We start from the raw sequence: 14,765 nt of genomic DNA, 5'->3' as shown, positions 1-14,765 counted from the left end.
GAAGACCCATCTTCCATGTGACTGGGAAAATACTGACAAGACGTGGCACAGTTGCAGTAGATCAGAAAGGAGACCAGCTCCTTGCCACAGACTGAGCTCTACAAGGAAGGGTCCAGTTCAGTGCTCATTTACACACGTGAGACCCCACTTGCTGAAATGGACTGTCAAACTGCAGTCTGAACACACAGCTATCTACAGAACTGCCATTACACGAGGACCAAAGAGCTCAAAGATACAGATTTTCCTAGTACATGTTACTAAAACTAGCAGATATGGTTTAAGTTAAAAAGTCCCAGATTTTGCCTTTGTGCAGTGCAATGACATGTCTACAACACCCTCCCCAATTAGTGCATTATTGTTCCACTAATGGTTTTTGCAGGACTCTTTTTAAAACCTACTGGGTGCATCAGTTTCTTCTTTGCATGTCCCTGCAATTCTACCTTGCCTTTTTTTCACCAAATTAAAAGTTTGATAATGCCCCTTTCTCTCTCACTTGAATAATTAGCTAAGTATCTAGAACATCAGATTCAATCAGCTCCCCCATTTTTTTTCCTACTGACCCATTTATTTTGACCACACACTTTCCCACCCCCCCAAGCCCCAGTGTGTGTTGTTTTTGATTTGACTCCCAGCTACATTAAGGCTAGCATTAGTGGTACCCCATCTCATTTTGTAAATAGCCTGTCTTGAAAAGTAAGTGGAACTGCGGGTGCCCTCTCCCACTGCCTCCGGGGATGTGGCCCTGGAGAACATCAGTCTTTAGACAAAGACACTGAAGAGAGGAAACTCGGCTTGGTTGGGTTGCAGCAAGTCAGTCAGGAAACACACAGTTCCTGAAAAACCTTCATACAAACTATATATACTTTCTAGTGCCCGGGAACCAGACTTAAATTCTTCTGTAAATAAGAACTCTGCAAACCTAAGAGAGAAAAAAAAAGAGTTATTACTTTAAGTCCCTCTCTATCTACTTGTTTTCTGGAAGCATCATTTTAATAGCATTCAGTAAATAAAAAAAACCAACCAGAATTATCAGTATTTAACCTTTTCTGCAAATTTACATTTCCAATTTCCACAAGAAACTGGGGTTCAATAGATCCAGAAGAGACAAACCTTTGCAATCTGTGCATGCATTATGCTTGTTTAAGAGCTATAAACTTTTTCTGATTTCTGTAAGACATATCATTAAACAAATACTTTTTGATAACTTCTAGGATGCAAGCAATGTTTCACATCAATGCAACAAATTCTGTAATGCTGAAATAGCTACACAAATTAAAAAAATAAGTGAAGGGCTGAAAATCAGTCATCTTAATTACTATACCACTTCCTCTTGTTATTCTGTGCTGTAAAGAAAACATGGATAGATGGAATTGTATATTTTTAAACAGGTACAGTAAACAAGAGATACATAATTAAAGATAATTGCAGCACCCTGACAGAATTTTCACTGGACCACATGTGCTTGCACCCAGCCAAAATAGAATTAACCCCTCTAGCTAAGCTAAAGGTGGGAATGATAAATTTAAAAAATATAAAATAACTGCACACCATATCCTATATTTACTTCCCACTTCTAGTAATACGGCATAGTGTTAAATGCTCTGAAAAGAATCATAACAAATCACGTTTTACTCTACTTCTGGACTTGGGAACACAGCTTGTCTAAGTTCTGCCATCACATCAGGATGAGCCATGGATGCAAGTGATTCCTCCACATCCAGCCCAGCTCCCATGAAGGGACACAGGCTTTTGGGCAGGGAGGGAGCCTGGGAGAACCCAGGCAGCCTGGAACTAGACTGCAGAGCTCCCACAGAGTGCATCCACCCCAGAACTCACAGCTAGACTTGACCCTGAAGCTTAAAACACTCAGGTTACATCTGAGGGTGGTGATCACAGACTCTGCTTTATAAATGTTCCTGAAACTTCCTGGTATTACCCAAAATCCAGAAGACAGGAATGCTCACCTTTGTGCCCTGTATATGTATTTGGAGTTCCCAGTGAGCCTATACAGGAGCAGGAACACATAAGCACTGCCAGCCACCCCATGGCATATTCCAGGGCCCTTCTTCAGCAGCCCTTTCTGCCAGGTGAGCTCTCCACAGCGGATACAAGTATCCAGATATTGAGGCTTCTTGGAAACCAGGTAGGCTTTGGCAAACAGATATGCAATGCCTAGGAAAAGAGCAGTGAGACTATCTTTTGTAATAAGCACACCAAGGATTTCACAGAACACAAAAAAAAGAAAATAAAGATTAACACACTAAAAAAACTGCAGTCTCGTGCTTTACACATGTCAGCGTAGCCTCTAAATGCTCCATGTGGAGGAAGGAGTATCTGCTATGCTAAAAACACACAGTAAGATGTATTTATCCAGCCCTGTGACAACACCACTTCCAATCTTTTCAAGGCATTATTGAATTTCAAGGTTTACTCTAACATTCCAGAATTTCATCATTTTAAAAGAGCAGTCACATTTTTTGTCTTCTAGTGGCTCCAAATCCCCATTCACCTCACCTGCTTACAGTGACAGAAACACAAACACAGACAAGATAATTTCTTACACTGGCAACAGATACAGATTTGTATTAAATGAGAAAAAAAATTCAGTATTTTTTTCCCCAGTGAGGCCTATACTGCTTTAATGTAGTTATACGCAGTTTTGCATACTAACTTCTGCTAAACTCCTCCCCCCACACACAATATTTGGCTTATTTTTAGAGGGGATTTAAATAAATTAATCAAGATCTTCACCAGAGCACTGCACAGCTCAGTTCATGGTAACCTCATGAGAACGCACATGACACATAACCAACTCAAGTGCCTAAGGAAATGTTTAGCTCACTTGTAGTCTGAATTTAACAAACACTGAAGTAGCTATAGTGTTCTTGTAAACTTCATCTGTGTTATTACCCAAGAACAGTGATGGGATACAGGTTTTTCTGGGGAAGAACAATAGCGCTTAATGAATTTCCACATCTTTTAAGTGTAACTTCTTTATTTCCTTTAGGATTTTTCCTTTTGGTAAAATTTAACCTGAGATTATCTTCTACATGGAACCAACTAATGTGGAAAAACAAAACGATCAGCATCTGGCTATGCATAGCATCAATGGGAAAAGAACCTGGAGCTCCATGGCACCAGTGCACCAGCTCGTTCTCCCGCTCGATTGTCTCCCCCAGCTCAGGGGGCCAGTTGCTGTTCTGTTCCTGGTCCATCAGGAAATCCACACTCTGCCACACCAGCTCCTGATCCGCTGGCTGCAGGTACTCGTAATAGGAGAGCAACATCTGCAGGATTGAGGAAAGCCCATGTGCTGCACCTGGAGAAACAGAAACAACTGAATTAGAGGGTGGGTTTAGGTCCTGTCCGCACCTCATTGCAACTTTCCCTTGGGACAGATTTCCTTGTCAAGAGCATGGCTCCTTCATCTTCTTCATGTATACTGGAATAGTGCTTGGAATAAAAGATTTCTAGGTGCATAACACCATATTTTACTACTTCTGTCATTTCTAGTTCCTCTAGCTTTGAAAAAATATGTATGAATTCCTTCTGCTCTCACTCTGATATGACTGAAACTCACTGTATGAAGTTAAACTGAACCTGAACTAAATTCTGTTTCACGGTGTTACTCGACACACCGCTGAGTCTGGGACATATATTTGCATTTCTTGAATGCAAACTGAAACTGGGCCATAAATGGGTGTTTCCCATTTACTGACTGACAGTATCAGTGAGATAACACCTAAATTTCAGTGCAAGAACTGTCCGTATCCACCAAGGTCTGTGGAACACACCACTTAGTGATTGCTCTCTCTGCTCCCCTGCCAGGAGCTGTGAACCAATCTCACACTTTCTGCAGTGATACTGGGCCTCAAGAAGCCCACAAGTGCCCTGCCCAGTGGCCTTTCACCACTGCTTCAGGTGAGCTCCAACCAAGCTGTGAGAGGAGCAGCTGCCCACGTGCCCAAGTGGCACTGCTACGGCCAAATCCACTCTGCCCGTCTGGCACAGCAACAGCAGCTCACAGAGAACATCCCTGACAGAGCCCTGAGCAACCTGCTCCACACAGGCACGGACACCACAGCCCTCACTGCCTCTGCTGGCAAGGCACATTAATTTCCAGGGCAAAAAGAAGAGGGAATGAAGCTGCTCCCCTGCTGCAGCACAGGCACCTCTGGCATTCCCCAGTGCTTGGCAGCATCAGCCTTCCCCTCCAGCTCCTCAGTCCCACCTCACAGTTTAAGAGGCTGGACGGTCCCAACTGGTTCAGGAGAAATCCCACATGGTAGATTTGATGTATTTTATTTCTGAAGTGCCTACCAGCTCAGCATCTCCACACAGCACACTCTCAGAGGTGTTGGTACGTTTTACTCACCAAGATACTCCGTTCCATAGTAGGAATACATGAGTGGGACTGGTTTCCTCTTCTTCACTGCATACTGTTTTCCTGATTCCAGTATGGCCAGGCAAATTGATTTAATTTGTGCTGCAGTCAGCACCTAAACAGAAACACCAAACAAACATCAAGTCTATTACAATTATTTCATTTTTAAAAGACATTTTTCAGGACTCTGCTTTTTTTGCCAGTGCACAGGATGCAGTACTGCCTTTAATCTTATAAATATGCTGTAATGTAAATCATTATTAGGAGCTCCTTACATAACACAGTTGATTTACACAATGTTTCTCAAAACCAGAGTTTCATCCTGTCTCAGGAAGTGAATGTCAAATCTTTAGCTGCAGACGAGGTGAAAAGAGGCCCTCTAAGAATCTTTCCTTCCCAGAGATCCTTCAGTCTGATCGAAGCTGACAACAAGCAGCGGGCAAGCTGCAGAACAGCAGCCTCCAGACTGGGAGAAAGAGGAATTAGGAGAAGACAAAGGAAAAGATTAAAGAAGTAAATGTTACAGGGTTCATTGGGACACACCAATAGACAGATTTTTCTACAGACAAGATTTTTAAAAAAAGGAAACAATGAAGGGTTACTAAATTGTAAATCACTACTATGTATGAGGGTTCAGAAACCTCTTAGTAATAAGAATCCACCTTTCTTAATACAAGAAAATGCTAAGAAAAATGAAGTGCAAAGCTTCTATGAAGATAGGCTAGCTGTGCTTGTGGGACTTTAGCATCACAAACAGGTTAATGCAGTCCCTAAAATGACTAATGCCTTACTGTTAGAGGTGTCACAAGCATTTGACCAGACATGAACATTTCCACGTTAATGAGCTAAAGCATTCAGTGAGAAATCAATTTTACACCTTTTAACTACAACTCTAATTACATGCAATTCACCAGCAATCTTCTGTGTCAGCCACACCTGAACATTACTGACCAACACCTAGGCCAATTAAATAATTTAAATGAAGTACTGTTTTAGCTTTAGGGGAAAGCCCATATGGCAGCAGTACTTTGAAGAAATATATCTGAACTTGTGAAAAGAGAACTAAGATAGAAAAAAGGGAAAATGACACAGGGGAAAAAAAGGAAAAGGCTATACAGATAGTCTTGACAAGATAAATGGCAGTCCTAAAATTAACTGGAATACCACAATAATGTCTTTGAAATGCTTCTGAACACATTTGGGTTTGCTGTAATTCGTATTATCACAGCATTTACAGTAAGTTCTTCAAGTTAAAAAAATACAGATAGCTTTAATATGGAGACAACATCCATTATAAACTATATTTTCTCATTTGGATTGTATAAGATGCTACAGGTAATTAATGTCACTTAAAACTTGATGGAGAACTAATGGCTGAAAGATCTTCTTTGTGTGTCTCACCTTGCTCCATGATAACAAGGGATTTTATGACAGCTGCTCCAAATGACTCTGGTATTTGTACAACCTGGAGAACAAGCTAGTTCTCATCTTGATTAGTGCACTTTAGTATTACTGCAGTGGAATTAAATAAGCCATTAACATCTGGAGACTTCACTCATTTCCAGTCATTTTTAAATTAATTGTTTTAGCTTCCCAGAATTTAAAGAGACTGTTTGAATCTAAAGCAAATGAGGAGAGCAAAGACACAATGAGAAACACTCAATTCTCTCCAGTCTCTCATTTTATTGTCTTGAAATTTGAGACCTACACCTCTGAATTCCATACCTTGTAAAGCCATTAATAAGGTCATCCTTTAAACATAAAAGTGAAGGGTAAGTTCTACTAAATGTAATTCTGAAAGGCAAAGGCATGTGGGTTAGCAAAATCTTAATCAGTTCATTTTCTGTATGTAATTATTCCTTCACTTAATATTACCAACTAGCTTTCAATACAAACCATGTTTTGCTAAGCTTATTTTTATGTTCAGTACATTTAATTTTTAAATTGAACTAATGACTGTTTTAGAATGCTGTTTGTGTATTTTAAATGGATATAAACTTCTATCCAAATCCAGCCTTCCACAGTGCTGCATGAAGAAGTATCAGCTAGATAAGAATGCACTGTTCACTGTTTTTTAGTATAAAGTAGGTGGGAAAAGTCAGAACACTTGAGCACTATGAATATGTAAGTCTATACATGCCCTTTTGGCTGGCATAATGAAATATGCTCATGAATGTCACCTCTTTTTCAGAATGCAAAAGCAGCCCCTATGCAAAGAGAGATTAAAAATGGTATTTAAAAGCATGAATGAATGAATGGTAGAAATCAACCCACCTGATCACTTCCACATGACCAAAGAAAATGGGAAAGAAAATGACCTGTGTATCTTGAAAGCAGCCTTATTTCTGGCCTCTCAGACTGATCTGTGGACTTACACCAGGTAGATGTGTCATAATAACAAATAAATAAACCTTTATGTTGACTACAAATACCTCTTCCCAAGTCACTGAATCCACAGTCATTGTAAGGCTGCTGCCTGTTTCCTGAAACACTTAAATATAAAGGATTTGCATTTGCTCCTTATTGTGGCAAATGGTTGACTGGAACAGAAACTCTCACCATCACTATTAGTGGCCTGACAAAGGCTGAATAATCAGCAATCACTTTTAAGATCTCCATTGGTTTGACACATTTTACTTCAACCAATTTTGTGTTAAAATCTCCTTAGATTTCTGTCACCTTACAAAAAAAAATAAAAATCTGTGGCTTGTCTCTGTATGCATCCTCACAGTATCTTTTTAATGAAACAGCTAAATCTTATGAGCAAAACAACAATCACAAAATACATTAATCATAACCACGAACAGTGCAATGGTGGTCCTACAAACTTCATTTTCATTTCAGTGTAGTCACAGTGCCTCCTAGCCCCTGGGAATTACTACAGTAATGTTTAATTAGGGACAGAAAAGAAACAGACTGATCATCCTCAAGGCTTTGAAAGGATAAATCAGATATTGATATCACATCCTCTGGAACCATCAGATGCTTTGATGCAGAGTAAAGCCAATATGAGAACATGCTACGTAGAAAAAAAGTCATGCTTGAGATAAGATTAATGACACTAAGAGTTATATTGCTGGTGCTTTAAAATTTCACCTAATTTCTTTTTGTATTCTCAAAGACATCACAACCTGCTCTATCACAGAATTACAGAATGGTTTGGGTTGGAAGGCACCTGAAAGACCATTTAGTTCCAAGTCCCCCACCATGGGTAGGGACACCTTTACTAGATCAGGTTGCTAAAAGCCCTGTCCACCCTGGCTTTGAACAACTACTCCACAACAATCTGTTCCAGTGTCTCACCTCCCTCACAGCAAGGAATTTATTCCTAATATTTAGGCCAAACTTGCCTTCTTTCAGTTTAAAGCCATTCCCTGTTGTCCTGTCACTACATGCCCATGTAAAAAGCCCCTCTTAATCTTTCAGCTATTTATTAAACATACACATCATACATGTTCTTTCTCATAGTTACGTAGAGATGGCCTGCCCACTTTAGTCAAAAGAGGCGATTTTGTCTCTGTTGACGTTAGAAATGTTCATTTTAGTCTCCTTACTAGACTGAAGTTTGGAATACACGCATTCCACATTCTCCCTGCAAATTCTGTATCAATTGGTTGCTGGAGCTCTTTATTTTCTGTTTTACATCATTGTCCAGTGATGCTGAGTGCTACCAAATAATTGCTCCACTCACACTGGTGACAGCTACATGTCACTTTAAGCACAAGACATAGGCAGCACTTTAATACTTTCTATTTGTACCACTGTCTGTGTCTAGGAGCCTGACTTGGAGTAAAAAAGCCACTGTGATTGTTCATAAAGTCTCTCCATTTTTCTCTGGTGCCACTGCAGACAATATGTCTTTTCCCATAAAGGCACTCCACAATTTTGTGAATTATTTAAGGCAGGTCCTTTTTTCACTAAATCCCTGTTAAAAGCCAGCCAGGAAGTGCTATGTCTACAGCAATCACAGAGCATCATTCTCCTTTTTGTTAGCAATCTCTCACCCTGAGACTGTTTAGTTGGAAGTCAATAATTTCATAACTTTTTCATTTACTAAAAGAGATTTTGCAATTATTGGTTGTGACAGTGCTAAGCACCATGTATGTGTTTTGAAAACTGTTGAAAGAAATCTTGACCTTGAGGATTAGGCAGAATGCAGCAGGATGATTTCTTGTGATTAATGTTTCCAGCATTTTTTCATTGCTCTGAATGCTTGTAAAAACCCCTTGGCTCATTTAGAAAACCACTGCTACATCAAACTGCATACTGTATGGAGTGTATTTGATGTTTGTAAGCTTTTAATTCTTTTAACAGGTCTATATTTATTTCCTTAGAGCTCTTTCCTGTGACAGAAGGCATTATGGAAGCCAAGTATCATTATCTTTTGATAGATGAGTGAGCACTTTCAGGAGGTAACAGCTACAGTTACATTATTGTGGAAAAAACCTTCTATGCACATAAAAACATTTTATCATGCACCTAACACATCAAATCTCTCTCTGTTGCACTTCTAAAAAGCCATTTACATGAATTTGATCGTACACTTCTAGTGATGCTGTACAAAGTGTCAAAATAAGCTGAAGAAAATGGGTCAGTCTGCAAAAAACATAACAGAAGCTTTGCCATTGCTCTCCTATGCTGGTAGCCCAGCAGAGGGAGCTTATGAATTAGTTTTAATAACTCAAAATGCTGATACACATATTTGTGTATACACAAATATACACACATACACAAAAAGATACACATATTTGTGCTCAGCAGGACAACAGACATTGGAGTCAACTTAGTAATTCCCTGATACTTACTGCAGCACATGGTATTTAAGTTAATTCCTTAAGTCTGATCTTTTCCTGCCAAAGACAGGGACTGGCATTGTTCAGGAACCTTTCCATGAAACGTCACAGCCAGGTTTTTCCCTTTCAGAAGATGATGATACCTGAAGCCATGGAAGAGCAGCAGGTACAATAACAGGGTCTGTCTCCCTTTAGTGTTATTCCAGTTTGACTGATGTACCTCTCCTGTGGCACAGTGGGAAACCCAGCTCCAAGTACACAGACATGGAAGCTCAGGAGTCTGCTTCCCTCAAGAGTACTGTCAAGTACACCCTTCTTTTACAGATAAAAAATATATGGTTTTAAATCTCCTGAAAACTCTGTTCAATAAATTAGATTAGTTTCAGAAGAACTGTTTCTAAGGCAGTCTGTTTAATGCTGTAACAGCACTGTGTATTGTCTTGAGAGTGTACTTCCCCCAATTTCTCATACTAACACAACTACATGACAGTGTGGTCAGACTCAGAACAACTACTACTCTGCTTCTGCCAGTTCACTGGAAAATGGTTCTTGACTGCAATCTTGACTAAGTCAGACTTCCCTACAGATCCCACCGGCATTGCTTGGTTTTAATATGTGCATTTGGGTGGTTTTGAGGTTTGCTCTTTGCCTCAGCACCATGGAAACAGCAAAGCCAGTCCTGTCCGGTTTTGTGGGTCACTAATCATGAATATAATCAGAAACTGAAGGCTTCCTTTATTCCTGGTGAATCAGATTACTGGTAAGTAAGACAATACAGAAGTTCTGTTATGTTAACAGTACAAAACTTCCACAGGTCCTACCTGCCAGGCCTGTGTAGCACTAAACCCATCAAATTCTGCTGTTAAACCTGTCCTTCAGAAGGGGAACATGACATGCTGCTGAAAAGGATGGAGCACAACTGTCTGTAGACAGGTGTCTGGCTCAGAGCAGCTGGTGCTGCTACACAGTTGGTCAAATGCAATGAGCATCTCAATTCCTTATGTCTCCACTTAAAAATGGAGAGTTTTAAAGAAAAATCAGTTGGCCCTTTGTGGTGGGTGGCAACACTAGGGGTCTTTGTGTGCATTGTCCACACACACTTCTCTCCCTTGTGATTGTCACTGCTGGCCATTTTGATTTGTCCCAAGGTAAGAACACCAGGAACTGGATGAGTGCCCAGCTGGCCCAGTCTCCAGCAGCATTTTACACCCTTTTGCAGGCTGATGTGTACCAAAGTCAGTGGCAATAATCACAGCTTCCCCATGCCTGGAATGCATTCAGCTCCCTGGCAGAAGGGTGTAGCCAGGTGAGCACTGGCCTGTTCTCCCAGGTAACCAGTGACAGGACAAGAGGACATTGTCTGAACCTGTGCCAAGGGAGGTTTAGCTTGGACATTAGGATTTTTTCACAGAAACGCTGATTAGACATTGGAACAGACTGCCCAGGGAGTCACTGGTCCTGGAGGTGTTTAAGGAAAGACTGGATGTAGTGCCATGGGCTGGGTGACACAGTGGGGTTCAGTCACAGGCTGAATCTGATGATCCCAGAGGTCTTTTCCAACCTAATTGTTTCTGGGATTATGCAAGCAATCACACAGTTCCTCCTGCAATCTGTGCTTCATATTCTTTTCTTAGGACATTTCTCCCGAGGTGTTCTCATCTTAAGGCAAATCACAATGCCCAGCAGAGACAATGGGAAGGGAGAGGGTGTGTGTGGAGGGGGGAGGAAGTACAGGAGGACCTAACTGTCTTTTGTTGCTGCTGTACCTTCCTTCAAGCTCCCTCTATCCTGGGTCAGTGAAGAGAAGGAAACATGAATTTATCCTAGCAACATTCAGGCTCCCAACACCTCTTACTCTGCTGCAGCAGGGTGTGGCTGGCTACACCTATCCAGTTGTAACACAGTGGCTCTCCCAGGTCTTGGGAAGGAAGAAACAAGTCTCCATCACCATCATTACCTGAAGAAAATAGGGAAGCACCACCGCCCGGGGAAGATGCCAAGGAACAGATCAGAGCAGTTCAGCTCATCACCATGATTGAGGGGGTATCAGTCTGCCCACTGAGAGCTGAGGTCCTGGTCAGCAGCAAAGCCAGCAGGGCACTTCTCAGGAGGACAAGTCCAATCACAGGACAAGGTATCCTGCAATGAACTCCTGTGTTGAGGCTTTTGAATGGCAGCTGTCTGCACCCCAGCTGCTTGTTCTCTGCTGCCTAGTCGAGGGTTAGAGTTACCACAGAGCACGGAGAGCCAACAATTTAATTTCAAGCATCTCTCCCTAGAATTGCACCCAAATTCAAGAGCGTGAATTGAAAAGCGTGTTTAAAAACATTAAAAAGATTTTTAAATTAAGTGAAAAACAAACTCAGCAGTGCTTCGAGAGGCTTTTTCTTACATCCCCAACGTTTTTCAAAAGGCATGTAAAATCTTTTTTTTCCTCCTTTTTCATTGTTACGATGGACTAACCATATAATGCATGACTGAGCAATTATGGGGACACAGATTCTGGGAACTGGTAAAAATAGATGTAAAAATAGATTAGATCACCTTTCTGCAACCCAGATCCTTGTTTGGAGCTCCTGTGTATCAACCACTCCTTCACCAGAAACAGGAGCAGTATATGAGAGCTGCAAATAAGCAGATTACTGCTGCATGGATCCTGCTTTCCTTCCCACTCTCCCCTCACAGGTAGGAAGATTATTCATGTGTAAACTTCATCAGTGGGAAATCCTTTGACTCTTTAGTCTCAGTCAGAAAGTAAATCAGTGCATGAGTTCTGTAATTAGCTCATGCCAAAAACACAGCACAGACTTGTCAATTCCTGATGGGAGATTTATGCCTCTGCACTCCAGATAGGTGCTGCTGACAGTGCTGCATTATGATGACAAACACTTTCCAAGCTGGGCACGTTGCACCCTTGTTGGGCTAACAGTGTGCTGTAGCTGTGCTGCCCCAGGATCCCATCCCATTTATAACATTACTAAGCAAGAACATCTGCTCTGCCTGTGTATATTGGATCAGTTTACTTCCCCTTAACAGCGGGTCTGCTGGTTCTCTGGAAGTGATTCCATGACTTCATCTGTTCCACAGACATTTCTTGTGGTAGCAAAGCTGTCCAGGTGCTTGGACTGGTTCATGAATGCAATCTATGGAGAGGCATAAGAAGTATTATCCATTCTTGCACCTCCAGAGCAGGAAACAAGATTCATGAAACAGTCCTTGCAAGAGATAAAATCTTTGTAACTGGGAATGAGAGACCCTCCCCAAACACTTCACTAATCCATGGCTTTAGTCTAAATTTAAAAATTATGCAATATCAGTTCATTTGGGCACCACCATTTGCTACTAGGAAGTTAGGCAGGCTGCTTCTTGGAAGAAAAGGGACTTATTAGTGTTTGTACACATCTGCAGGTCAGCACAAGATCGGCAGGACTCAATTTTGAGTCTGTCAGTAAAGTCTAACATTAGTCAAAGAGAAACTGACCTAGGCTAAGAGTTCTACCAATGAAAATGACAACTGTACCTAGAGACCAAAGAAAATTGAAGAGCCATATCTGAAGATTACTTGAAGGTCTCCAGAAAGAACTGGACACTTCTGTTTCTTCATTCTTTCACTTCAGTGGTCAGATATATGAGATCTTGAAAAAAACCCAAATAAAACTAAGAGATTATACTTAAAAGCAACGATGTAATAGAATAAATTAAAAGTACAGGATGAGGACAGAGAAAGATTGATTGCTAGTTCCTTGAGAATTTCTCTAAGGATGCTCATCATTCTATTCATCTTAAATAACACTGTATCTTAATCACTCACAGTAATGGAAGAGAGCCTTCTCAGTCTCTTGCAGCACTTTATTTTTTCAATTTCTCAAAGTCGCTTCAACTATTAGATCATTCCTATGGCTTTTAATATCAAAGTCCTCATTGACCTGAATGGGTCTTGACTAGGGAGACTGTTACTCCTGGCAAGTCTCACCTAAGATGTGCTGAATATTTTACAAGTTTGTTAAGGTTTCTTTGTCTTAGAGTAACACCATAGGGCTGGCTCATGGTTTGTTGGGACTGACAGTTCTGACCAAGTTAGCCCTTAAAGACTGAGACTTCAGGAACATGAATTACTTGACAGAGTAAAATGCTGACCTCACTTGCAGAAGCTGAGTAGAGACAACTAACAGATACAGCTGAGCAAATACCCAATTCTTCACTGATCCTACTCTCATTTCAGTCAGTTTGCACATGCACTGTCATTCATTGCTCTAAACCAATGTGGAGTGCATGACTTAGAGACAATAAAAATATTTGGGGATTTTAATCAGATTTTTCCAAGGCTGTGCATACTTTATGCCTATTGAAAAAAGCTGCATTTCTAAGCAGAAAATTCCTTCAGACTCTCAAAGAACTGTCAAGAAATATTCTCAAGAAGACTGTCTCCTGTGATGAGCCAGGCAACACAACATCTTCTGCATCTAAATGAGAGATTAAAAATTTCAGTTGAGGTACGAGGCACCACTCCCCTGAAACCAGAATTATAAATAATGGTCTGTATTTTCTGTGGAGGCAGAGCTTTGCACTTGTGCTGTAGATCTCCTTTGCTACTGCAGATACATTGTTTGAAGAATTAAAATTCAAATTAAGAAGTTTGAAAAACTAAAATAAAGGACCGCAGTTTATATACACACCACCAAATTGTATTGGATCAAATTATCTCTCATCTTGCTTGATGGTCAGTTTAACAAGAATTTTTACTTGCCTTTCAAACTAGTACCATGGTCATGGTTCACAGATGCAGCTGAGACTGTCAGACATTTACATGGGGATTCTTTTTCTGTCAGGACTACAGGATTTGGCCTGGGCTACACCTAACAAAAATATTTTACCACTTTTCAACTAATTACAATGTAAGCAACTCTACATCCATTTAATTCTACATATGAACTGCATTGCTGGGTGTCAGAACTTATTTCTTTCTCCTTTTTTTGGCTTCCTCAGTGTTTTGTTGAGCATTGTTTACATGGCTGCTACTCACAAAATATGCCATGGACATTTGAAGCTCAGAAAACAGGCATTTCATTCTATACATTATTAGGCAGCTGTATATTTTCCCCTCTTTACGTTAAAAATACTGCATTCCTTCTCCATCGCTTTTATCCAGTCCTTTCATCTTCCTCATGCAAAAATCCCCACTCTACTTCCAGTGCCTTTAGGCTTGTTTTGTGAATGTTCAGACCTCCTCCTTCTGTACAAGTGAAAATGTGTCAGTCACAGGCTTACCAAACTAACTAAGAAACAGATACATCTCCTCAAAGCCTTGTGGCAGAAGCATTGGAACAAAAAAAAAAAAAAAAAAAAAAGAGGAAGGAGGACAAGAGGCTGCAGAAAGTAGCATTTGGAAAACTATCCATAAAAGACTGTATAGCTTATTACTGTTAAAACTTGCAGAAATTAACTTCTACTCATTCCTTTCTTTGTTTTGAATTAAGATTCAGAAAGAGAACACAGCTGCTGCCAGCATCAGAGGCTCACAACTACAATGCCTTCAATGCAATGGGGTTTTTATCCACATTTAAAATTAATAAAAGCTTGGGCTTCCA

General features: G+C 40.5%; 1 protein-coding gene across 1 annotated transcript in view; it reads right to left on the bottom strand.

Moving 5' to 3' along the window:
* Positions 1-759: 759 nt before the first annotated feature.
* Positions 760-14,765, bottom strand: part of LANCL3 (LanC like family member 3) — a 30,043-nt gene continuing 16,037 nt past the window's right edge. Inside the window, exons 2-5 of the mRNA XM_062515168.1 lie at positions 4,376-4,499; positions 3,122-3,319; positions 1,965-2,172; positions 760-919 (exon numbers count right to left, since the gene is read on the bottom strand). Coding sequence (XP_062371152.1) covers positions 760-919; positions 1,965-2,172; positions 3,122-3,319; positions 4,376-4,499 — 690 coding nt within the window. The remainder of the gene's footprint in view (positions 920-1,964; positions 2,173-3,121; positions 3,320-4,375; positions 4,500-14,765) is intronic.

This window comes from Cinclus cinclus, chromosome 2 (assembly GCF_963662255.1).
Source record: "Cinclus cinclus chromosome 2, bCinCin1.1, whole genome shotgun sequence".
Lineage (NCBI taxonomy): Eukaryota > Metazoa > Chordata > Aves > Passeriformes > Cinclidae > Cinclus > Cinclus cinclus.
This window is presented reverse-complemented; position numbering and strand designations above follow the sequence as displayed.